General features: G+C 37.6%; 1 protein-coding gene across 1 annotated transcript in view; it reads right to left on the minus strand.

Moving 5' to 3' along the window:
* Positions 1–6,689: 6,689 nt before the first annotated feature.
* colgalt1b (collagen beta(1-O)galactosyltransferase 1b) overlaps positions 6,690–24,912 on the minus strand; it is a 29,881-nt gene continuing 11,658 nt past the window's right edge. Inside the window, exons 2-12 of the mRNA XM_049469642.1 lie at positions 22,417–22,527; positions 21,921–22,038; positions 18,500–18,634; positions 17,880–18,084; positions 17,440–17,559; positions 17,060–17,136; positions 14,956–15,062; positions 13,774–13,906; positions 12,927–13,054; positions 11,629–11,835; positions 6,690–10,589 (exon numbers count right to left, since the gene is read on the minus strand). Of these exons, the coding sequence (XP_049325599.1) occupies positions 10,322–10,589; positions 11,629–11,835; positions 12,927–13,054; positions 13,774–13,906; positions 14,956–15,062; positions 17,060–17,136; positions 17,440–17,559; positions 17,880–18,084; positions 18,500–18,634; positions 21,921–22,038; positions 22,417–22,527 (1,609 nt within the window). The 3' untranslated portion in view covers positions 6,690–10,321. The remainder of the gene's footprint in view (positions 10,590–11,628; positions 11,836–12,926; positions 13,055–13,773; positions 13,907–14,955; positions 15,063–17,059; positions 17,137–17,439; positions 17,560–17,879; positions 18,085–18,499; positions 18,635–21,920; positions 22,039–22,416; positions 22,528–24,912) is intronic.

Consider the following 24,912-nt stretch of genomic DNA (forward strand, 5'->3'; position numbering starts at 1 on the left):
ATTTGCTCTCGTTTAATGTGTTTAATGGTGCTACAATGTCTCATAGATTCATAGAGTATTTTCTGGTGAGTACAGGTGTGGGCTGATTAGACACTGGGTCTTGACACAAGAAAGGGAATTAAAAGACTTCCCCTGCAACCCTAATAAAAGCCTCTTATAGGTTGCTTTTGGATAGTGCACCTCTTGGTGAGAGATCATCGACTGCTAGAAATCAAAGACTCAAAGACATTTTGCCCAGTTGACGAGACTTTGAGATGGGGTACATCATTGGACTAAGAGAAAAAGCTCAGACCAACTAGACCATCTAAAGAGAATCTTTGAGTGCGACAAACTGGATCTGTATTGTCTTTAGCGAAAAACACCAGTTCTGTTTGGGTATGAGAATGGTAAGTTTTAAGTATGAAGTTTTAAAGGTAGTGAGGGCTTCAACTAAAGCTGGGTGATGATTTCTCCACAAAAAAAAATCAAATTTTCGGTTCAAATCGATTATTTTCTCCCCTACTAAAAATCTACCTACAGATGACAATGAAATGGTTCAACACTAGGTTTACCTACCTGTAAAAAAAGTTGAGTGGTTGAGTGGACTCATTGAGTGAATCAATGATTCAAAACATTGTTTATAAGCAAATGTTTGTGTCGCAAATGCTGGAACTGTTTTCAGTACGAGCTCAGTCCTCGGAGGAATGTTTAAAAAATATGCATACGTTAGTCTGTGGGAGGTGCGGGTAACTAGGGTAAGATGGATAAACACTTCAGAAATGAGGAGCGTTTTCGGACATTTTAGATTAAAAAGCATGTAGGTAAAATTGCGGTTACTCCATTTTGAAAATCACATTAAAACTGTAATTCGAATTAACCAAATGAATAGTGAAAATCACCCAGCACTAGCTTTAACCCTGCCTTTGGTGTGGAGCGACACACTTCCCAAACTACTCCCCAGATCATCTCATACGACAGTCGGTCAACAGATTTATCACCAATTCAGCATTTATGGAGCAGCTGGGACTCTGCAGCTTCAGCTTCAACCTACGAGTGTAGAGCTACAGGATCTACAGGTCCAGCTGTAGCAACATCTGTGGGTAAATGTGCTGCAGGATCTATACGGATCCTGTAGAACCTCTTCTAAACCCAACCGTCTCAATCTCATATCATCTTATATCCAGAATAGAGGAATCAACAGGGTCTAAACTAGAGACTCCTTTTAATTATAGTACAATTAAAACAAGGCCTTCTCGTATATATTGGTTTTAGTATATTTTGACTGTATTTTCCTTGTTGTTGTTGTTGTTGTTGTGTACATGTTTGGATCTCACCCCGCCGCTGTCTCCCGGGTCCTAGCTCTCAGAGTTTGCTTTGTTAAAGGATTGTGGTGACGGTTGTCAAAGATCCTCTAAGCTTCAATGCCAAAAATACCCCTGGGCCCTAATCCAATATAGGGATAGTGAGAGAGTGAGCGGTGAGCGAGTTAGAAGAGAGGGAGGGGGCGGGGCTGCACGAGGAGAGATAAAGAGGATTAATCAACACTACACATTGTCCGTCACTCACTGGCCACTTTATTAGAAACGCCTACCTTACTGTCTGCTTCATTGGAAACCAATACCTCATTGGAAACTTCACTAGAAACACCTGCAGTGTATCACAAAAGTGGGTACACCCCTTTCATTTCTGCAGATATTTAAGTTTATCTTTTCATGGGAAAACACTGACAAAATGACACTTTGACCGAATGAAAAGTAGTCTGTGTGCAGCTTATATAACAGTGTACATTTATTCTTCTTCCCTCCCAAATAACTCAATATACAACCATTAATGTCTAAAAACCACCGGCAACAATAGTGAGAACACCCCTTAGTGAAAGTTCCTGAAGTGTCAGTATTATTTTCCAGAACTTGCTTTAACTCTCCTGGGCATGGAGTTTACCAGAGCCCAAGTCCATCTTCGCTTTAGGATGCCCAAAGATGCTCTATTGGATTTAGGTCTGGAGATGCTCGGCCAGCCATCACTTTACCCTCAACTTATTCAGTAAAGCAGTGCTCGTCTTAGAGGTGTGTTTGGGGTCATTATCATGCTGAAACTCTGCCCTGCGACCCAGTTTCCGTAGGGAGGGAATCATTCTGTAACTCCCCAACACCTGCTGCACTCATACAGCCCCAGACCATGGCATTCCCACTTAACTTACTTTTGTACTCCTCACCTGATTCCTGCCACACATGCTTGAGACCAAACAATCTGAAACAAACAAATTAATCTTGGCCTCATCAGACCATAGGTCATGGTTCCAGTAATCCATTTTCCATTGTTGACAGGTCCTTAGCAAACTGTTTGCAGGCTTTCTTGTGTACAGACTTCAGAAGAGGCCACCTTCTGGGGTGACAGCCATGCAGACCAATTTGATGTAGTGTAGCAAAATATGGTCTGAGCTCTGGTGACAGGCTGACTCCCTACCTTTTCAATCTCTGCTGACAGCACTCCTGTGCCGATCTTTAAAAGACAGCAATTGGACGTGACGCTGAGCTTTACGTTTGGACGACCAATGCGAGGTCTGTTCTGATTAGATCCTGGTCTTTTAAAACTCTGGATGATCTTGGCCACTGTGCTGCAGCTCAGTCTCAGGGTGTTGGCAATATACTTGTAGCGCAACAATTCGTCTTTTAAGACCCTCAAAGAGTTCTTTGCCATGAGGTGCCATGTTGGAACTTTCAGTGACTACAAAACTGAACACATCTGCTCCCTATGACCACCTGAGACCTAGTAACGAGTCACATGACATTTTGGAGGGAAAATGATAAGAATTTAGGGGTGTACTCACTTGTGTTGGTGGGTTTAGACATTAATTGCTGTATATTGAGTTATTTTGAGGGAAGAAAAAAATTTACGCTCTTATATAAGCTGCATGTTATTAAAAAACATTCTGTACCTTATGCTTCTTCTACTTGAGAAAAGTTGTAAAAAAAGTGGCCTTAAAATGTGTGTACTGAGCAAACTGTCTTGCATTCTTTCTTTGCGAGAACATTGCTGTCGCTGCATATGCTAAACCTGTCTCACTGCGCCTTACACACACACACACATGCTGCAGTGTAATTGGTTGTTAGTGGTTAGTGCAGATGCGTATTTGCATGCGGACGATGCTGATTAACTCCTGCAGGGCTGAAAGTGTGGGGTTAAGTTTAGCTGGGTAATTATCGCAGGGGGTTATGGGTAATGAGAGACATGCTGATGATGATACTCACGCGGTGGGGAAAGTGTGATTATAAGAAGAGTGTATCACACGCGCCGAGTAAAGAGCTGAACATGTGCTGCTGCAGGAATTCCTCAGTAAAATTATAACATGCTGTAAAATTCAGCACGGCTACATTCTGTAATTACGACCTTTACGCTTCCAATCATCTCCGAGTTCCTCATCCTCCCCGCAGTTTATAACAATTATTATAAAGCTTTTATAACATCAAAAATTCACTTCACTCAAAAACAGAAACAGTATTACAGCTTTCCAAACCACAGAATGACCTTCCTAAAGCAGCTGAACTTTACCCTAGAGCATAGAAGAGAGTCAGTGGCCATATTATCGGAAACACCTACCTTTTACTTTGACTTTATTGGAAATGCTAAACTTATACCTTTTGATAATGACCACTGTAATAGAAACACCTATTCAGTGTTGGGAAGGTTACTTTTAAAATGTAATCCCTTACAGATTACTGATTACATCACTCAAAATGTAATTTGTAACGTAATCAGTTACATTACTTCAAGTGAGTAACGTAATCTGATTACTTTGGATTACTTTAAATATTGTCATTTTTTTAAGCCTGAATGAATGTAGCAACCACATATTGCATATTATTATTTTATTTTTCTTTCCAGTTAACAAATAGATAAACAAATAAAACAGCCTTTTCAATCACTCTATAAAAATACTTATGAAACCATTTCATCAAACAATTTTATGAAACACTTCTATAAATTGATAATAAAACCATTCAAAACCAAACAATGTAACAACAACCGTAAGTTATCTATTTGCAGGTTTGCCACCAGTGTTAATTTTGACAACAAATTTTGATTTAGTCTTAGTTATAGTCTTGTGACGAAAATAGCATTTAGTTTTAGTCACAATTTAGTCATCTGAAATGTTTTTAGTTTTAGTCGACTTAATGTCATAAGAATATAGTCGACTAAAATTACAGTAAATTTAGTCGACTAAACTGTAAAGGGTGTAAATGTAAATGCATTTTTCATCAGTTTCCTTGAATTATTAACTATACACTTATACGAAATGAAACGTTTAATAACCACTTGAGTAATATTGTTAATGTTTGAAAGTGAAATATATTTTTTATATGATTTAATGTATATTATTATTATTGTAGGTGTGTGACTATATATATTTTACATTTAAAGCATTTTGCTCTAGAAATCAGGTCATTAAAAATCTGAATAGTTAAATTATAGTTTGAACAGCGTTGTAGATGCAAAAACAGCTTTTAAATGATCTAGTTTTATCTCCAGCACTAACCCAGCACACCTACTGGAGCTACAGTCTATAAATGAGATCAAAAACACACCTTCACACACTGTCCTGTAGAGATGCTCTCAGGATGTACTGAGAGACTTCATGAGTTAAAGTGAGAAACTTATGAGAAAGTGCTGTAAGGAACTTTACACAGACTTTTGGGTTCATAGATTCACTTATTTTATTGTTTTATTTTGGTTATATTATTGAGTTTCTTTCTGACCTGTTCCTGCTTTAACACTAGCTATATCTTTCCCAGTGTGAGACTAAACAGATGATCTGATCTTAATGAGTTAGGGTTCTGTATCAGTTCTGTGTTTTAGTGCACTGCTGAGTTAAACACATCAGCTCATGAAATAACATCAGTATTAAAACGCGGATCTCTGCATGGAGATCTGTGGGACTCTGGTCTGCAGAAGCTGAATTGTGGTGTTTTTACCGGAGATTGAGTCGCTCCACGCGGTTTACACGTTATCTTGTTTTTCGCGACGTCAAAGGAGAAATATATCGCCTCTCCTCTCTCTCTCTCCCTGCTGAACGAGTTAACTTCCAGTCGAGCTCCGTAAGTATCGACAGGTTAATTCCCGGGTTTGTAACTGAGCGCGCGGCGCCACCTTCGCTAAAGTAGCAGTGATTGGATCTCTTCTTAACTGGTCCCTTCCTTTCACAGAACTAAATCAGTTCTGATTGGATTTCGTTCCTGCCAAATATTTTCGTCTCGTTTTTATTCGTTGACCAAAATGTGCGGAGCCGCTGTCTGCCCCTCCTCCCTGTGTGTGTGTGTGTGTGTGTGCAGCGAGACGGGAGGAGGGGCAGACAGTTCCCTGTCATATCAGAGCGATTTCACACCAAAATGTTATTTGCGTTTTGTCAGTGTTGGATTGGAAGAGCAAAAATAGGAAAGTACCGCAATGTAACCCTTTTATTTTAGCAGAGTAACTGTAATCTGATTACCATTTATTGAAGCAGTAACTGTAACGGATTACAGTTACTTATAATTTGTAATCTGATTACGTAACGCTGTTACATGTAATCCGTTACTTCCCAACACTGCACCTATTGAACCTTATACTTTCACTCACTAGGCCACTTTATTGGAAACACCCACCGTATACTTTGACTAACTGGCCAATTTATTGGAAACAAACATTTTACACTTTTTCTCATTGGCCACTTTATTAGAAACACCCACCAAATACTTACTCTCACTGGCCACTTTAATGGAAACACCAAATCTGGCCACTTTATTGGAAACAACTACTTTATCTGGGGCTTCTACTTATTGGCCACTCTATTGAATTCTCTGTGGCCACTTTATTGGAAACACTCACCTTATACCCTCCATTATTGGCCCCTTTAATGGAAACATCAAATCTGAGAGACTAAAGAATGACCAATTTATTAGAAACACCTACTGCCTTGAGTAAACACTCCCTTTGGCCACTTTATTGGAAACACCTACTTTATACCTTGTGCTTCCACTCGCTTACCACTTTATTGGAAACAAACCCATTTTACTTTCTCAATGGCCACTTTATTGGAAACACCTATTGAACCTTGTGCTTTGCCTCTCTGTGGCCACTTTATTGGAAACATCTAGTACATCATCATGCTTCTACTCACTGGCCACTTTAATGGAAACAAAATCTGAGAATCTACTGAATGGCCACTTTATTAGAAACACCTACTGCCTTGAGTAAAAACTCCCTCTGGCCACTTTATTGGAAACACCTACTTAATACCTTGCGCTTTCACTCACTGATTGGCCACACTATTGAACATTGTGTTTTCCCTTTCTGTGGACACTTTATTGGAAACACCTACCATACACTTTCTCGTACTTTGGCCACTTTATTGGAAACACAACCAACATATACTTTGACTTACTGGCAACTTACTTATTGGAAACAACCCTTTTATACTTTTTTTGAGTAGCCACTTTATTAGAAACACCTACTATATCATGCTTACACTCATTGGCCACTGTATTGGAAACACCTACCGTAGTCTTACTGGCCTTAAATAGACACACCGAATCTGAAGATCTACTGAATGGTGGCCACTTTTTTGGAAACACTCATCATATACCTCATTCTATTACTTTAATAGAAACACCAGACACACTGAATAAGCTACTGGGCTTATAGGATAAAAATGACAAAAATTACAAAAACAGTTTAAGAAACAAGTTCACCTTTATTTTTCGGAATAAAGGCACATTCTGATAAACATTCAACGACAAAAGTAACAAACATGAAAAATGAAAGTGTCAGGAGTGAAAATAAAGGGGGGGGGGGGCTGGGTGTTGGAGGTAGGGTACATTTACACAAAGTTTTATTGGCTAATGATTCAATTTTTGTTTTTAGTTTTCAACAAAGTATAATATTAAGCAAATACAGAGGAAGTATTATCTTTATTTTTCCTCAACCCTCAAATATAAATCTTTAAAAATGTCAAAAAAGATAAAAGATAAAAAGGAGCATGAAAAAGTAAAGAAAAGCATTTTTTTATCCCCTACACTCCAGTATAATCTTAAACAAATTGCAAGAAAGAAAGTTCAAAGTAAATATGGGTGGACCTGTATCTTAATTTAAAAAATAAATGTAACAGAGGAAGAACAGATAAAGAAAGGCTTACCCTTACCCTCCAATACAATCTTAAACTTAAAAAAACAAACAAAAAAAAAAACAAAAAAGAAACTTGAAAACATACATGGGTGTAGATTTACCTTAATATAAAAAATAAATAGAAAAGGAGGAACAAAAAGTAAAGAAAAGTTAATTTTTTATCCCCTACCTGACAATAAAAAACATCAAGAAAGAACATTTTAAGGTAAATACAGGTGCAGATTTACCTAAATGAAAAAACAAAGACAAAAAATAAAAACTAAAAATGCAGATGTAAAATAAAAAATAAAAGTAAAAGAAAGAAATAATAAAGTCTCCCTCTGTGGCCTGTCACTGGTGCAGTTCACACTCTGGCCAGCAGGTGGAGAACTTCTGGCTCTACTTTGGCAAATCATTCAACACTGTATTTACTGTATCTGCTCCATATTTACACTGATCCTCGGGAAGCTAGTTTTGATTAGCGGGACGAGCAATAAATTAGTGATCTGCAAGCGGCGTTACTTTACACACAGCGGCCGATTAACCTCCGCATCTCATTAAACATCTCAGATTACAGGAAAACCATCACCTGATCACATACAGACATCGTGTTTAAGAGTTAAACAGGTAAAATCAGATAAATCTGAACATGTTAAAAAAGCGTAAATGACATTTAGATTCAGTTTAGCATCGAGGCACTGTTAAAATAGCGTTACATTAAGTTAAAACTGCATGCAAGTCTATGGCTGCGTTCACACTGCAGGTAAAAGTGGCCCAAATCAGATTAATCTCGTTATGCAGTGTGAACAGTTGGCAAAAACAATCCTAATCTGACCTTTTTCAGTTCAATTTGGGTCAGTCTAATGTTTAACAGTTCCATTTTCTAAAAGCTTCAAGCTAAATTAAAAAATTAGAACACTGGGTGTAAAACTTTTCATTTCATTTTATTATTATTTTTCATTTTGCACAGTAAAGAAGAAATGGGTTTTGATCAAGTTTTTCATTTCAGCCTTTCATAGACAGAATTTCAAGAGAAAAAAATATATATTTTCTCGATGTTCAGATTTTTCCATTTACGTATCCTGTAACAAATCTGACTGTATAATCAAATTGAAAAAAAAAGAACATACTTACATTTTTTTCATTTTTCCTGAAATTCTAATTGTAATAAAAATAATAACATCCAATTTACTATTTTTGCATTTAGCTTAAAACAGTCAAAAACAATTGTTAATAAACATAACACTGAACAATTTGGGCCACTTTTATATGTGGTACCGAAATCTGACCCATATCCGATTCACACCTCGAATTCAGACTCTGTTAGAACAGGCAGAATCTGGAGAAAATGAAACCGAAACTTCCCGTGAAGCTCTGTCCCGTATAGAGCCTGAGCATCAGATTAGGACTGAACTGTTCACACTGATGCTGGATTCAGATTCAGGCTATTCATGCTTCTCTATAAGCTACGCTACGCTGAAAAATCTCCCAAAACCAAATAATAAACCAGTTCAGTTTCCCCGAGATGAACCGGTTTTAATTCAGTTATAAAAACCATATATTTATAGTTTAGAAGCGCCTGAGCTTTCAGTCAGTCAAGTATTTCAGGCCTCGATCCCACAAACAAAAACGCCGAACTCACAACCGACCCAAAGTCTTTACAACCGGCCTCAACTGTTTAGAAATATGGAGCAGAAAAGCTGACATTAATACTGCATCTGAATTTTTATAGGATTCTTAGATTAAAAAATAAATAAACTCAGATCCATGAATTAAAATCGATTTGATTCTATTAACGTATTTATGAATCTTGATTTTTGATCAAAAAATGTATGGACATATTTTTTATAACAAGTTAATTACATTTATGGGTGTACAATTCTATTTTGAAAACGTATGCATTTGAATTGTTATCATCTTAAAAAAAGTATGCGTCTAAAGTTTTTGAATCTGGGAAAAAAAGGCTAACATTTTTGCTTTTCAACACAGAAATCAATAATAAAATGCAAACATATACATTACGTAATTACATACAGTTTATAAACTAATTTAAATACTTGTCAGCTTTTAAGCTGCATACAGTTGTAACGGAAATAACCAAAACCATTCCTGAACCGTTTTTATAATAAAGTGTTCTCCAGTATTTTTCCTGAACCCCAGAATAACTCGTCTGGTATTGGTCCCTTCTCTTCTACCCAGAAAGTTCTACCCAACGACCCATTAAAACCCCTTCATTAACCCATCAAATCCCCACCAATAGCCCATTTCAATACACTGCTCTGTACACACTTACCTCTTTAATACACACATAGAAAAATATGAAGACGCTACAAAGGGCTATTTGAGAGATTCCATACCATAAAATAACCAGGTTTTCTTCCATGATAAACCATTTGTTTAATCAGATACATGGGAAATAACTAGTTATTCAATAGCAGCACTTTGTAGCACCTTAAATTTTAAGAATTAAACTTTAAACTGATATTTGGAATATATCAAAGCTAGTACCATGGTATTTGAATGACCAAACACGGCCTAAAACCTTATATAATCTCCTCAGATCATGTGGAATTGTTCAGTAATCTCTAATACCAGATACTGCAAAAATAACACTGTCTAAAATATGCTATTTTTCTTATTCTAGTTGATTGAATTGTTGTTATTGGGTATTAATAACAGTGTCTTATATCTAAATTAGGAAATGAAATATAAGAAACTTACAGAAATGATAAAAGTCAGTAAAAAGAATTTAAAAATAAGTCATAAAGTTGAGAACATATGGTATAAATGATCTCATGTGAATTATCAGATGTTTAGACTAGATTTGGGTCTATTTCACTTGGGTTCATCATTGTTCAGTCTATAACACTTTATATTGAGTGTGAATGAAGAGCATTATTTAATTATTCTGACTGAATTTCTGATGACGATCATGATAATGGTTATGGTGGTACTCCATGCAGCGCAGCCTGGTGAGTCCTGGTGTTGTGCCGAATTCAGCACCCCCACCAGGAAAACACAACCTCAGGAGCATATATCTAGCAGAGAGGGGGTGCTTTTCCTGGCGGGGGTGCAGATTTAGGCACTACTATAGTGCTGAATTCAGAACCCCCGCCAGGAAAAGCACCCCCTCTTGGAAGAGGCTGCAGGTGACATGACTATTTTTCGTATTTTTTCTCAGTCAGCATTTCTTATATAGAGCTCAGAGCTCGTCCCGGGCCGTGCTGTCCAGAGCCGACTGCAGGACGTCGGAGTTCTGGGCCTCGGAGCTGAGCTCCTCCTGCTCCAGGGTTTTGCGGGACCGGGCCCGGTCCCAGTCGGTCCGCACCGTCTCATTATTCCACACCGTGGACGTCTCGGTGTCGCTGATGTAGCCGGGGTCTCCGGTGTAGTGCGTCGGGAACACCAGCAGGGGCTCGGCCGAAAACGCCCGCAGATCTCTAGGCTCGAACGGAGTCATGTAGTCCTTCCTGCAGAACGATAACCAAAAACAACCAACGTTTAGACCTTAAATTCAGTGTTTTTTCATTATTTTTAAATGTTCTGTATTTTTTCTGTAGATTAATACTGAACTCATCCAAACTATGAAGAGAAACATATAATCGCTGTCCAATGAAAAACAAGTATCTTCAAAACAGAGTTTATTTTAGATCACTCTTACGTATTTCCATTGATCCATTCATTTCGAAATTTTGGCACACCTATGAGTTTCGTCTCCTCGCGTTTAATAAAATAGCTATTTGTCCACTGCCGCGCACCGTAATTACACTTTGGACACGCCGCGGTTTCCACGGACATACATGTAAAAAAAACACAACAGCGAGTGGAAATGGAGGAGCTACTGAACGTGAGGTCATGTGAACGAGAAAGCCTAAAAACTCACTGGTCCTCCTGTTTTTTCAATTTCAGTCCTGATGCAGGAGTTTTATTACTGAGTAGAAGTGTAAAATATTTTAAAATATAACTTGAATCTGGAATTGATATTGTATTAATATCTATAACAAGAAGAAAACTGAAGAATAATATAAAGCAGACAACAATAACGTTGTGCACTACTTTTACGTTTATGATAAATCAATAAAATCTGTCAAAAACAGTCATTTAAATTTATGTGCTAAACTAATGAAAAAATCTAGAATTCGAAAAAAAAAAACTATTTTACAATTTAAATATCATTGAATTAGAAATGATTGATATTTATAAAATGATGCTGTTTAATATAATATTTGTCTAGTTTGAGCTGTAATAGGACAAAAAAAAATGATGATTTTCTTTGATTTTACCAAATTGAAAACCTCTGGAATATAATCAAGAGGAAGATGGATGATCACAAACCATCAAACCACCAAACTGAACTGCTTGAATTTTTGCACCAGGAGTAAAGCAGCATAAAGTTATCCAAAAGCAGTGTGTAAGACTGGTGGAGGAGAACAGGATGCCAAGATGCATGAAAAACTGGTGTAGAGCGTAAAATTAAAATTACAGTAATGTTTAATATTAAATTCTTACACTGGATGCTTGTTGTACATCACAGGCAGGAACTCGTCGACAGGAAGCATCTTCTTCAGAGGCTCCGCCCTCAGCAGCTTCTTAGCGCCTTGTAACGAGATCATGTAGCCCAGCGTCCAATAGGAATAGTCCGCTTCCACCAGGTTGTGGATGTTGGGCACGGATTTCTCCGGATGGTCCACCTGCATCCTCTTCCTTCCGATATAACTGTGTGTAAATCAGAGAATATACTGTACAAATTACTAATTACTGTACAAAAAGAGGAGCCTGGGCCCTGTAATTACCATTATCTCCCAGCTGTAATTAACGCTAATTACACTGTGAGCTTAAGTCATCTTTAAGAGTTACAGCTTTCAACATGTGCGCTAAAATATAGTTTACACACACGTGTTCCGACAGATTTACAGCAGAAATGTGAATTATATACACATATTTCAGGAAAAGCTATAAAATATCTATATAAAAAGCACTTACAACAGTTATACGCATCATTTCTAACTTCATTTAACTGAAAAACTGGAGAAACTGTGGCACATCCATCCCTTTCAATCCATCTCACATCAGTTTCTACTTATAAACTATTAAATTAGATTAGCTTAGTAACTTTTGTAAATGTTAATGCCATCTATAATGGCCAGTTTTCAACATCACTCACAAGATAACACCTCACAACTTATACCGCTACCACTGTAGGTGTTTCCACCAGTTTCTGCTGAGACTGATGCACCCTGAGCCTGCAGGACAGATATAGTTGATATGGATGTTGATTCAGGCTGCTTATCCACCATCTTGACAACTAATCCATTTTTTTCTCTTCCGTCCACGTCCAGGGCGGTTAGCTACAGTGCCACGGGTTGTAAATGTCTTGATTATGTTGCGCACAATGACAAAAAGAACATTAAAAGCTCTGTTGATGGACTTAAAACTTTTTTATCCATTTTCTCAGGTTTTAAGAGTTTTTTTTTTTACATTGCCTACACCTGTTAATTTACACAGGTGAGTTTAAACGAGCATCACATGCTAGAAACAAAGATATTTACTCTAATTTAATAAAATTTGTAAAATTAGATCAAATGTTGCTTTTGTTCTCTGTTTTTTTTGTGTTGTTCCAATACCCACAAAGGAAATAAACAAGTGTTGAACAAAACAATTTTTTGTGAAAAATATATTTTCCAAAGCTTTTCCTGCAAAATCTATTTTTCAGCAGGACTTGGCACACTGCCAAAAGCAATAATTGGTCTTACATGTATATGTATATGTATATGTATATGTATATGTATGTTTGTGTTTGTTCTCACATTAAGTCCCAGTCCAGTTTCTGCGCTTTAATCTCCTGCATCAGGTTCTGAAGTCGTCTTTTGAAGAAAATCTCAAAGCGAAGATCATCCTCGATCACCAGAGACACCTTCAGATCTCGCTCCACTATCTATAAAAAACACAAACACACACAAACATACATTATCTACTAATACCTCCTATTATCTACTAATACCTCCTATACTTAGTTTATTCTTTTACTGCACTACCTCATATCTACGACTGTTTACTTCCACACTTTCTATAGTTTTTTTGTATTTATATATTTATGTATATATTTTTTTTAAGTCTCAATTTAGAATTTTATCCCTCAATAAGTGTATTGTACTACACTTATTGCTTGTTTCTACTGTGTATTGTTTTTGTTTCTACTGTGTTGTGTAATTGCTGCTGGCTGCTAAATTTCCTTCGGGATCAATAAAGTATCTATCTATCTATCTATCTATCTATCTATCTATCTATCTATCTATCTATCTATCTATCTATCTATCTATCTATCTATCTATCTATCTATCTATCTATCTATCTATCTATCTATCTATCTATCTATCTATCTATCTATCTATCTATCTATCTATCTATCTATCTATCTATCTATCTATCTATCTATCTATCTATCTATCTATAAAAGCCCAACATTAATGTCTAATTGGACAACACACACTGCTGCAAGAGCTTTGAGTCTTGAAGACACTGCAGATACTGAACCATCTCCAGCTACCACACAATCTGCAGGAGCTATGTGAGAATAATGGAGTTATTATGGGATGGATTATCACAAGAGGAACATTAGGAACCTACATACATGCTTAACACACTCATACTCACCTCGTTCCAGATGTTGTAGTGGGACAGGAAGCAGCCCAGCTCTCCTTTAGTTAGCGGGCGGCCGTGGTACGGGTCGCTGTATCCCGGCAACATGGTAATACCCATCCTTCGGACGTGACTCTCATTCAGCGCTCTGAGAGAAAGATGGAGAAAGATGTGTAAAACTGATCATCTGAAGAATGTAAAATATAAAACATCCTGCTTTGTTTAACACTTTTCTGTTTATTAAATAATTCTGTATGTTTTTTTTTTCATAGTATTGGGTGACTTTTGTATTAATCTACAATGCAGAACATTTTTAAATAATGAAAAGTCTTAGAAAAATGCCCACAATAGATGTCTGTACCTACAAATTCTGACAATTTCATTGTTAAACATTGTTAAAATGTTTTTTGTTTGTTTAGTTTTTTTTTTATCATGATATTTACTGATATGGAATTTTTGGATAGCACTAGCCAGTCGCTTCTATTGTAGCTGTTTTTATTAGTAACACTTTTCCTGATTATTGTTTCCTCATCGTTATTTTATAAATGCATCTAAGTTCTAAATTAGTTAATGTGCCACCAGCTGCCGGAGCCCCACAGTTGTTCTTGCTCTCTCTCTGGGTGGGTACAGTACAGTAGATGGCGCTCACTCTTTCCCTTCATCACTCCTAGGGTGATGTGGATCAGCACAAGGCTGCGTCTGTGAGCTGATGTATCAGAACCGAGTCACTGCACTTTTCTCCGAGCGTTAGCGCTGTGATGCTACTCCACAATGATACATCAGCAGCAGTTTAAAAAGAGGCGGGTCTGACTTCACATGTATCGGAGGAGGCGTGTGCTGGTCTTCATCCTCCTGATGTTTGGGGGCATCACTAAGGAATGCTAAGGAATCCTAATGAGTGGGTTGGGTAATTGGCCTTTGTAAATTGGGGAGATAATGGGATAAAATTTTGACATAAATGTAAAAAATAAATAGGTTAATGTATGAAATGATAAAATGTCTCACTTTCAACATTTATCCTCAGCTGTAACTCTGTATAAATCTGAGTCTGACAGGAGAAGTGCTGGGAAAGAAGAATCACAGTAGGCTGTGAAAAACTCCACCCAGCAGCTCAGCCAGTCTGAACCAGTAACACACTGGTGATAATCGGAGTGGGTGGTGGTTTGGGGGTGGTGTTGGGTTGGGGGTTAAACCTACTTTCCGTCCACGGCGTTTATGATCTTACAGCTGATCTCCTGCTCCCACAGAGTCCTCAACATCCTCTCCCTACGGTCCGGACGCCTCTGCAGATTTATCATAAACACCTAAACACATAAAACATACTCAATTATTTCCCTTTATTTTTGCCAAACAACCAGGAAATGCAATAAATACAAAAAATAATACAATACAAAATTTTGCAGTACACTATCAAAAAAAGTACACTGTAAAAAAAAAAAAATAAAAAAAATATTGGAAAAAAAATAGCAACAGCAACAGAAATAAAAATAGCTTTAAAAATAAATAACAAAAAATGCATATATAGTTACATATTAGGGGTGTCACGATCTCGATATTTTATCGAAATCGAATCGAAATGAGGTCATGGTCTCGAGTATCGAAGTCAAAAAGAGGATCGACGATCCCTCCCGCGCGTGCTACGCAAATAGCGCAGCGCGCTACGCAAATGGCGCGGCACCAACACAGCGCATCATATTCATTTAAATAGAGAGAGCCACTGCATGAGCGCAGCCCCGCCCTCAGCTCTGCTGTGTGAGAGACAGCTGCCTTTCAACCACGGAGGAGAAACTGAAAACGGATTTATAGAAATATAGACAGGGCTCTCAAGTTTTGAGTGTGATCACTGTTTTTTATCTGTCCAACGGGGGAGGGGGGGCGGGGGTTGGGCGCGCAGGTTTTGTATCTGTATCTGACGGAGGGGTGGGTGCGCGCAGGTGAGAGCGTGTGAACTCGCTGAAATGCGTGTGTCAGTGTGACTTGAGAACACTGACTATAGATCACAGTGAGGTGGATTAAAAATCTTAAACTTATAATTGACTACACCTGTTGCTTTCCATTGAATTAAAAAAACATCTTTCTCTCAGATAAAGTAAACACAAGCGTGTTTCTGACTAAAATAAAAGCTTTTCAGGAGAGATATAAGTTATGTGTAAATATTTATAAGACAATACCTGACAAAATCTGTTTTAATGACGTTAATAAACATCACTGTGACAGCGCTAGTCACAGTTTCACCACATCACTTATCTAACCAGCCTGTACTGATTTCTGCCCCCCAATAATGCTTTCAATAACCTCTAATAGCCTTTAATAGTCTTCAGTAGCCTTTAAAAGACTTACCTGGCGGCCGTGGTGTGTCCACTAAACTCCGTAGTTATAAACATCCTGAGGTTAGCAGCGCGCTAACTGACCTGTTTATAATGTAATCCCAGCAGTGACTCCGTGTCGGCTGTTCTAACCTGCTGCTGTTAGCTGCTTGGGCTGAAAGATGAACTGTAGAGAGCTGTATTATCCGGTTAGTGGGGTTAAAACTTTTATTTGTTTACAGAAACAGTAAAAACGGACTGGCTGAGCTCTGTAGCCCGTGGCTGGGCTGTACTGAAGTAGTGAGCTGCGACTGCAGCTCCGACTAGTGGTTGGATGAAGAACTGCAGCTTCATGTAAGTGAGCAGTTTCACCAGCCATCCACACACAGCTCTGATAAACTGCTTGTTTTAATAGTGCACACTGTTGCTACCAAAAAAAGTCACTAGATGGCATTACCATATATATCTTAATAAATAATAATAATAATATTTATAATATTTATAATAATAATAATAATAAATATATTATTTAAATTTTATGAGGCATAAAATAATAACAAGAAAAAAAAAAAAAGGAAATCGAGAATCGAATCGAATCGTGACCCTCAAATCGAAAATGAAATCGAATCGAGGATTTAGAGAATCGTGACACCCCTATTACATATATACAAAAAAATAAGACCACATCAGTTTCTGAATCAGTTTCCCAGATTTTGAAATTTATAGGCTTATTTTTGAGTAAAATGAACATTGTTGTTTTATTCTATAAACTACAGACAACATTTAAACATAAACTCAAAACTAAAAGATCACAGTGTTTCGATGATTCCTGCAGTGCATAAATCGAGAAGCCACCCCCACCTCAGTCATTTATACTGAAAGATCTTATCCTGTCCCAACAGGCCCATAGTTCATAATGATTAATGATTAGAATTATCACAGTTGGCTGTTTATTCTTACTTGGTGTACTTAAGCAGTGATGCTGCAAGACTTACCTCATCAAAACTTAACTTATCCGACTGTTTAACAGGAAGCGAGAGATGCACCGAGGGCTGCAATGGAGGACCACGCACTAGAGAGGAGGGGGAGGAAAGAAAAAAAAAAAAAAAAACAACAACAACAACATGGAGACATAAGATATAAAGATCTGAGATATAAATACAATTATATACAAAACAAAAACACTTGTATTTATTGTGTAGTGTAGTGTAGTGTAGTGTTTCCTACATAATTTGAACACACACACTGTCCCTTACACTGTGCCAAAATTAATTGATTAATGGACCAATAGAAATATGGGTATTTTTGCGAAAACCATTTTCAAAAATTGTGCACAACACAATATGGTACACCTACTGAATTCCATTGGACTCACCCATGACCTCCAGCACAGAGTGGAGGAAGCTGTCCGCCTCGTCCCGCAGGGAATTCTGGGATCGGAGAGGAACAGGAAAATACCCATACGTCTCTTTATTACACACGTACATTTGAACATCTGAGAAAAGAAAGAAAACATATATAGATTATACATTACATTACTTTATACATGTACGCCATTTTATTCATGTACAGTTAGGGGGGGGGGGGGGGGGGACATTCATAAATACCTGCATCCATATTAGGTATTGGCCAATTTTTTTTCTTTTGCTTGTTTTTAGTGCATCCCTATTAAGCATTTTACGGCTAAATAAAAGCCAAAGCAAACAACCAAACAAATAAAGATATTTCTAGCATCTCCTGTGCTTCATATAGTGAATTACAGTCTGCCAATTCTTAATAATACTTTTTTATTAAAAGCTAAATGAAAGCTCTCACCTGCCATGCGGGCGGAGAAGGCGAAGATGATGATGTCGTCGAAGGCCCAGCTGTAGTCCGGGTGAGGTGGGTAGAAGGCCAGTTCGCTGGACGCCTGCTTTCTCAGGTCTATCAAGAAGGTGGAGTGAACCATCGGAACCGGAAAACAGCCCTTCCTCTCCTGCCTCCGGATGGGCATGTACGCCACAGTGCGCTTATAGTAGCCCTAAACATACAGAAACACAATAAATACAGTTACATGAGGCTTTTAACAACTTTTAACCACATAACCTTGTTCTAATCTGGCACTTTTCTTACTCAGCTTATTATCTTATTATAATACTATTTTCAGTTCAAGACTGACACTGATATATTAATAGAATAGTTTAATAAAAAGCAGTTATACCCTTTTAAAAGACAATACAATTGTAATTAATCATCTAGCTTTGGGAAATCTATACTTTATTCTTCTTATTCTTATTCCAAGACTTTTTGGTGAGTTTTCTTCCCTCCTTTAGGTCCACCACTATCTAGAACTGGCCACATAATAACAAGATGATATCTTCTCTTAGAAGTCTATACACTTAAGGAAAAGTGTTATAATTTATGCATTTGTAATCAGAAAAAAACACACACCATACCTGGGAGGTCATGCCGCACCAGAAGTTGGAGTAGGCGGCTCTGGACTCCAACATCGGGGCTACAATGGTTTTATTTTCCTTCATTAACTTCCACAGAACATCAGGATTAGTCAGCAAATTATCACAGTCCATCACCTGCACAACAGAAAACATACAAAACAACATTGGGATTGGATACATCATGAACATGGACAAAAAGTGTCAGATGGAGCTCCTTTATTCCAGAGAACACAGTTCCTCAGCTCAATACTGGAGGTTTTATACCCCTGTAGACCACACCTGGCATAAGACATGCTCTACAGAGTCCTATTCTACTGGCAGTACTTTTCTATTAAAGAGAATACATAAGATGTTTGTGCATTTGCACATTTGTGACAACTTAAGGTAGCATGCTTATGATGAGTGACAGCTCATTCTTAAACCATAGGGTTTAATAAGATATCAGCCCACTCATTACAGGTAAAACAGCTTTTATTCGTCTGTAAAGGCTTTGCACAAGGTTTAGGAGTGTGTTCAAGAAGCACATTGTAAGCTCAGACAATGAAGGAGGTCTGACTCAGTCTATCAGGTTGAGGTCAAAACTCACACCAAACTCATAAGATCATCCATGTCTTTACAGACTTTAGTGCACACCAGTGCATAATGCAGTCATGTTGGAACAGGAAGGGCAAACCTTAAATTGTTCCGGCGAAAGTTGGGAGCTTGAAATTGTCCAAAATCTCTTGTTCTGCTAAAGCATTAGAATTTTCCTTTATTGTAACAAAGAGTCCAAACCAAACTCCTAAAAAACAATCCAGCACTATAATGATCCCCCCTCCACCAAACTTTACTCTTGGCACAATTTAGTCAGACAAGGATTGTTCTCCTGGCAACTCTAAAACCAAGACATGTCCACTGGATTGCCAGATAGAGATGTGTAATTCATTACTTTAGAGTCCAGTGCTGGCATGCTTTACAACACTGCATCTGACGCTTGGCATTGTGGTTGGTTGGAATGTAAACTCTCGATTCCATGAGTCTCTACACTAGGCCTGGACAATAATTCGATATCGGTTACATATATGCGGTTATTTATCGCGATAAGAAATGTTTCAATAACGGTGATATCAGTTTTGTGGTATATCGATATGCATTATTTACAGAATCACGGACAGGCGTTTTTTACTGGCGTCAGCTCGCCGCAGAGCTGAACACATTCAGCCCCCATAGCTGGGCTACGTCAGTGCGTGATGACGTAACCACACAGGCACGTAGCCAAATAGGCTAGGCTAGGCAAGGCTAGATTAAAATGGCTAGGCTCGGGTCCGCTTCGCTACTCAGCACATATGTCTCGCGCTGGAGCCAAACAGAGCCGGGACGAGCGGATCCACGGGTCCGCTCGCTCGGCCGCGGGTCCGCTCCCTTGCCGCTTTGCTGCAAATTGTGCCGGAGAGTGCAGCCGACCAGCAGCGGTAATGTTAATACTAATACTATAATCTGTTCCACCACTTCAAGCAACTCCACTACATACAATATTTTTCTTATACTGACTGAAGCACTTCTATAGCTTATGTTGTAACTAAGTTATTCATAGCTGATAGAGCCTGTAGGTTTGTTTATTTGACGGGAAAATCTTGTTGCTTTTACGTATATAAAGGCTTCTTGTACTCTATATCCTAGTTGAAACACTTTTGTTTTAATCTGTTAAATTTGTTCAAAGAATAAGAAGCTCTGCCTCTGTTGTAATTTATATTTTTATTGGTAATAGTTATATAGGCTTATGTTTGACAGGGATGTCATGTTATTATTTTGCTATATGCAAATAATATTGAGCATTGATTTATTTTGACTACTTTTATTTCTAAAGTATTCAAGTTTTTGTGAAAGGAGGTTTCAATGTCTTAAATTAAATTTTCAGTCAGTAGTAGGTACAGACAGACAGACAGACAGACAGATAGATAGATAGATGTGTCCAAAATGTCTCTGAAACATCTGAAAGAAGCGTAACTCAACGCTTTGACACGAACTCTTGATTCCTACAGGCCTGGAAAAAGCGAATCAGCTGTTCCTGGGATCGATTCCAGTCCCCACGCCGAGGCCAGCGGCACAAGCTTGAGATCAACAGTCACTATTCAGAGCCTCTGTAGTGGTCTGGATCTACAAACAGACTCAGGCAGCCTATAATATCCAGTACACACAGCTTTGTAGGACACACTACAGTGAACTGAGCCCAGCGCTACAGATTATAGCCCTCAGAACCCGGCCGGGTCCAGCGCTCAGCGGAATACTGGACTAATCAGAGAGTACAGCTACGGAAACTACAGCTTAAACAATAACAGAGCACGGAGAATAAAATAATGCACTATATATAGATCATATTATGGTCCTCTACAGCCCCACCAGCTTTTTAAGTGACTGATTTGGACAGGGACTGTTTTAAATATTTTAAATGTTTATTTAGGCTTATTGTTATGAGAATTCATCCAAAATTCCATTATCTAAAAGGCTGGTTCTTCAGTTTCTAATCCAATGTCGCTAACAAGTTAAGGAAGTTTACATCCAAACAATTAGCACAGCCAATTTCTCTTTCTGAGGTCTATTTTCCAGGGAAGACTTCATTATATAGAGATATTTACAGTTTTATAATTTGTTTTCCATTGTGCTGACAAAATGCTATCCACATTTTTTCTGATTTTCACTTTTTTTGTATTGATTGTTTTTTTGGCTATACAGTACATACATATACATTCAATGTTTTTCTTTATTTCTTTATTTAATTTACATTCTACATTGTAGATTAATATTAAATCAACGTAACATGGGCCTACTAAAATATTCTGGTTTAACATTTAATTTAGAGTTAATAATTGTGGTCTGGTATAGCTTGAATGTCTTCAGTATTATAGCATTAAATAAGAATGACTGGTACTATGTGTGCTAGCATGTGCATTTTCCAAGTTACAGAATATCTCCCATCTTTCTATTTTCTCCATATAGTGAATTTGGAACTTTATATCCTGTCAGAATGTCATTATGAGTGGGCCAATAGAAATGATCCAAAATTACATATATATTATAAAATAATAATAATATAATATTTTCACTTATCTTCTACTGGAGGTCAATGAGGTTTCCCCTACATTTTCTGTAAAATTTGTATTTTAGAGATTGAAGGTTCATAGGACAGGATGTGTGAATGAACCCTAACTCCAAAACCCTCAAACAGAACATTTCACATAACAGTTGACTGAACGGTCTTCAAGTGGAGACGTGAAAGTATGAGGAACCCTAGTAAAACTAAAACGTACTGTGAGTATGTGTAGATTTACCTTACTTATGACTTTTTAGTATGGATCCCTAGGCAAAATAATATCTAATAATAATAATAAAATCATCATAATCATCATCATCATCATGTCAGGAGGTCAGAATATAAACGTACCAGGAAATAGTCGGCCCACATCTCCCGTGCGGTTTCCAGCGCCGCCTGCCGTAACTTCATCACATGTTCATAACGCTGATTCGTCCAGTGCTTTGGTCCCGCCTCCTCTTCAAACTCACTGAAACAAACAGAAAAAGCATTAAATATTTTGAAATTTAATTTAAGAAAATATCAGATTTTTTACAGGTTAACTGGCACTGTAGTAGTGTTAATATATACAATAGTATAGTAATATAAATTATTATTATTATCAAAAACAGTACTCAGGTCTGCTTCTGCTGCATGAAACCTAGCATCCATTAATCGGCCATTTTTCAAAACCAGATTCAGGTCTTTTTGTTAAAAGATGCCAATATGTTAAATATATATATATATATATATATATATATATATATATATATATATATATATATATATATATATATATATATATATATATGTTGAATCTTTGAATCCCTACAACATAATTAATGATTGACATGATTTTTATACTGACCTGGACTCCTCCTCTGGCCTCCACTCCACATAGTGGTACAGGTTCTGCACCTTTATCAGCCACTCCCGCAGCATCGCCGTGGTGTTGTCAGAGTTATGGTCGGTCGCCACCCTGAAGCAGAAAATCACAACAATAAAAAAATTACCCACAACGAAACAGACCATCGAGACCTTAACAGTGAAAGTGCTTTTCTACGTGGGACCAATGCTTTAAATCTGTGGGTTCTAAGAAGAAGACTCTGGTTTTCTATGACTATGGAACAACATAGTTTTTTAAATGTCTTTGGTTCTGGGCAAATTTACTTTTACAAAACTGTTGTGAATACAGATCACACTTTAAACACCTCCTCACAGACAGCTGTACACATGCATTTCTGGACAAGCTGAGAGATACAGAAGCAGCAACATAAGTGAGAAGGATGTGGACTATCCTGGAGGTTTTAGAGTCATATTACAGCATTTTGCACAAACATGACTTAGATTAAGGAACCAGCATACTTCTTAGGTTTTGAGATTTTGTTCACTTAGCTTTGGCAAATTAAGTGAACTTAAGCAATGCCTGCGAAGATCTAGTGCCATGTTCCAACCTGTAGCAAGCATAACAGAGACGCACTTGTTCCAAATATCATAAGTGGAGCTTATTTTCACGAGTAGAGACAAAACAAAGAGCCGCTCAGTGGTTTAAATTTATATGGGTGAAATAAAGCAGTAATTATGACATCTGGACAATATGTTTAAAGAACCAGCCAAACAAGAGGGACTGAATATGAGAGAGAGAGCAAGAGAGAGGGAGAGAGACACCAAGGTAGAGAGAGAGAAATAGAAAGGGACAGAAAGAGAGAGAAAGACAATGAGAAAGCAAGAGAGCAAAAGAGAGAGAGAGTCCATAAATGTGCTCATATATAAAGCAGTGGAATTACAGTGCGTGTCTGAGTCAGCGGCGAGACTCTGGAAAGGAATCCCGTACTTATGGGCTGTGTGTGTAAGAGTGTGTGTGTGTGTGTGTGTGTGTGTGTGTGTGTGAGAGAGAGAGAGTAAGTGTGCATGAGTGTGTATGTTCATATACTTGTGGAATTTGTGCTGGTGTGTGAGAACATAATGGAAAGGCTCAAAACACAAAACACAGTAATAGCGGCAGCATGCCAGCTATTACACACACAGACACACACACACACACAGACACAGACACACAGACAGACACAGACACACAGACAGACACACAGACAGACACACAGACAGACAGACACACAGACAGACAGACACACAGACAGACACACAGACAGACACACAGACAGACACACAGACAAACACAAGTATGGAAGATTCATGGCGATCACTTCAATTCAGACTTTGACCTGGACTGAAGAGTTCACACTGTAAACTGCTGGTATGGACTGAAGAGTTCACACTGTAAACTGCTGGTGTGATTCATAATCTGAGGAGCATTCCATGCGACAGTTGGTCACCTCTAGTAGTGATAAGAGGAACACTAACAGCTCAGTGATATGTGCAGAACATCCTGCAGACACATGTTGCTGCCTCTCATGCAGAACTTCCTGTTGGCCTTTTTCAGCAGGATAATGCTCACCCACACAAAGCAAGGGTTTTCCAGGAATTTCTATGATACGTTATCGCCAATCCAGCATTAATTATGGGAGAAGCTGGGACAACCAATGAGTGTAGAGCAGGATCTACAGGTCCAGCGGTAGCAACACCTGTGGGTAAATGTGCTGCATGATCCATACGGAACCTGTAGAACCTCCATACCTAACAATCTCAATCTCATCTTATATCCAGGATAAAGGAAACAACATGGTCTAAACTAGAGTCTCCTTTCAATTATACCACAGTTTTCCCAATAAACGTATTCTTTCACTCTAAGATATCATTAGTATATTCACACTGATACAGTTTAATCAACTTCAACTCCTTGTCAATGAGGGTAGAATACCTATAGTGTGTGTCTACATCCAGGTGTTGAGCAGGTAAGAAGCAGGTGAAGGCCCTGAAGCTCAATTTTCTTATACTCAAACCAAACATAAATCAGTCAAACTCATTTACACCACAGATCAGCGTTACAACTTTAAGTTTTTTGAGAATAGAATAAAGAGCTCTTTATTTGTGTAGTAAATGTTTTAGTAAAAACACTAAGATTAGAATACATTTAAACAACTTTCATACAAACAATAATACTCCTATAAAAGTAATAAAAAAAATCTTACTTTTCTACAGGTTGGATTTTTGTGGTGAAAACATAAAAACAATATCTAAAGTAAATGATCATACATTAATATTTATTTATTTTTCTTTTTTGCAAAAAAGAATTAACCAATTCTAATATTTACCAAAAAGTGTTTAGAATAATGAGCTCTTTATTTGTGCAGTAAAAATACTAATGCTTAAATGTTTTTAAATAACTTTCATATAAACAATAATATTATTCCTACAATGGCCATAAAAATAAATAAATAAATACTAAACCCATTAATTCTAACTT

This window comes from Astyanax mexicanus, chromosome 21 (genome assembly GCF_023375975.1).
Source record: "Astyanax mexicanus isolate ESR-SI-001 chromosome 21, AstMex3_surface, whole genome shotgun sequence".
Taxonomy (NCBI): Eukaryota; Metazoa; Chordata; class Actinopteri; order Characiformes; family Acestrorhamphidae; genus Astyanax; species Astyanax mexicanus.